At 42.1% G+C, this 1,642-nt stretch overlaps 1 protein-coding gene across 1 annotated transcript in view; it reads right to left on the bottom strand.

Annotated features, from left to right (window-relative positions):
- aimp1 (aminoacyl tRNA synthetase complex-interacting multifunctional protein 1) overlaps window positions 1–1,642 on the bottom strand; it is a 25,853-nt gene that overhangs the window by 7,831 nt on the left and 16,380 nt on the right. The window contains exon 5 of the mRNA XM_015390349.1: window positions 354–562. Within this exon, the coding sequence (XP_015245835.1) occupies window positions 354–562 (209 nt within the window). The remainder of the gene's footprint in view (window positions 1–353; window positions 563–1,642) is intronic.

Genomic DNA, 1,642 nt, shown 5'->3' with positions numbered 1-1,642 from the left:
TGGTCCCAATGGAATTTCCCATTGGAAACCTACTAGCACTAAGTTTACTAACTGGTTAGCAAGATGCTTCAGAGACACCAGCCACAACCGAAAGGCTTGCAAACCTTTTGCCACAACAATCCCGCCCCCTTGATAATCGACCAATCACATTCACTTTATTCACTCGTGTAAAGTCGTGCACCACTCGGGAGAATTCGGAAATGCAACGGTTGGAACAGCCGCTTCCCTACAACTTAAATAAATGTTTCTGTTAAAAGTGGTTCTGTGTTTAAAAGCAGTTTCAGATGCATGTAAAGATTATTAGGAGTAATTTTGGGTATTTGGCCCTCAGCTCCACATGTCTGTCTACCAACCTGCTCCAGAGGTATGTGCTTGACCAGGCCACTGACCACAGTCCTTGGTGCAGCCTCGCCCACATCCACCTGCTCCACATACAGACTGTCAGCATCCGGATGCTTCTCTGCTGTGATGATACGGCCAACGCGCAGGTCCAGACGGGACACGTCCACCTTGGCGTCCTCTTGGCTCGCCGCTGCCTGTTTCTTCTCTGCTTTCTCTCCTCCTTATATTAAAAAAGGTTAAACAAACAAATGCTGAAATCATACAGTTTTAGTCAGACTGAGGGGTATGAAGACTTAATCAGGTTCATAAACACTAGGTTTGCAATTGTACAACAGAATTCAGAAATATGTGAACAGTTTCTTAAATAAACAAACAAAAATAATAATAATCCAGCCGAGGACAGATCAGCTTTTGTGGTCCGATCCAAGATGGCCGCCCAGGCACGTCGGCCTCGATGCCGACAGTGTCCAACAAGGTGTCTAGGTATATGTCTATGATTAGAAACAGTAAAGGTAAGGCTAGCTTAGATCGTGCGAAGTTCCAAATTTAACAAGAATAATTTTAGACTGACTGTAGTAAGCTAACATATTTAATAATGTCTTTACTAAATAACTTTAACTCTTAAAGAGAACAGCAATTAGCCTGAAGATGCTTTGCTAACCTTACCAGCTTCAGCCACTGATCTCTATTTTTTCACTGGATCGCTGATAGGCCATTGGTAGTACCGGATGCTGTCAAGTCACCAGCCGCCATATTGGTACTCCCTAGTTGGACTAGAATAGATGCACTACAGCATCGAACAAAGATGATGTTCTCATTTATAAAAGATAAAGTCATCACTTTGACATGCAATTGCTGTTTCATAGCATCAGTAGATTAATGTCATTTAAGGTAAAAAATTAGGCACATCACACTGCATTTTCAGTATGAAGTCTATAAATCATTTAATATAACATATTATAAAAATCCATCAACACAAAAATAATGTGTTAATGAAGCTTAATAGTAATGTAGCAAGATATTAAGAATATTACACATGCACCCTCCATTCCCCACCACACACACACACAAACACACACTATCTGACAATGTGCATGTAATATACACTCACCGGCCACTTTATTAGGTACCCCATGCTAGTAACGGGTTGGACCCCCTTTTGCCTTCAGAACTGCCTCAATTCTTCGTGGCATAGATTCAACAAGGTGCTGGAAGCATTCCTCACGGAGCTTGGTCCATATTGAGATGATGGCATCACACAGTTGCCGCAGACTTGTCCGCTGCATATCCATGATGCGAA

This window comes from Cyprinodon variegatus, unplaced genomic scaffold, assembly GCF_000732505.1.
Source record: "Cyprinodon variegatus isolate N-32 unplaced genomic scaffold, C_variegatus-1.0 Scaffold494, whole genome shotgun sequence".
NCBI lineage: Eukaryota > Metazoa > Chordata > Actinopteri > Cyprinodontiformes > Cyprinodontidae > Cyprinodon > Cyprinodon variegatus.
This window is presented reverse-complemented; position numbering and strand designations above follow the sequence as displayed.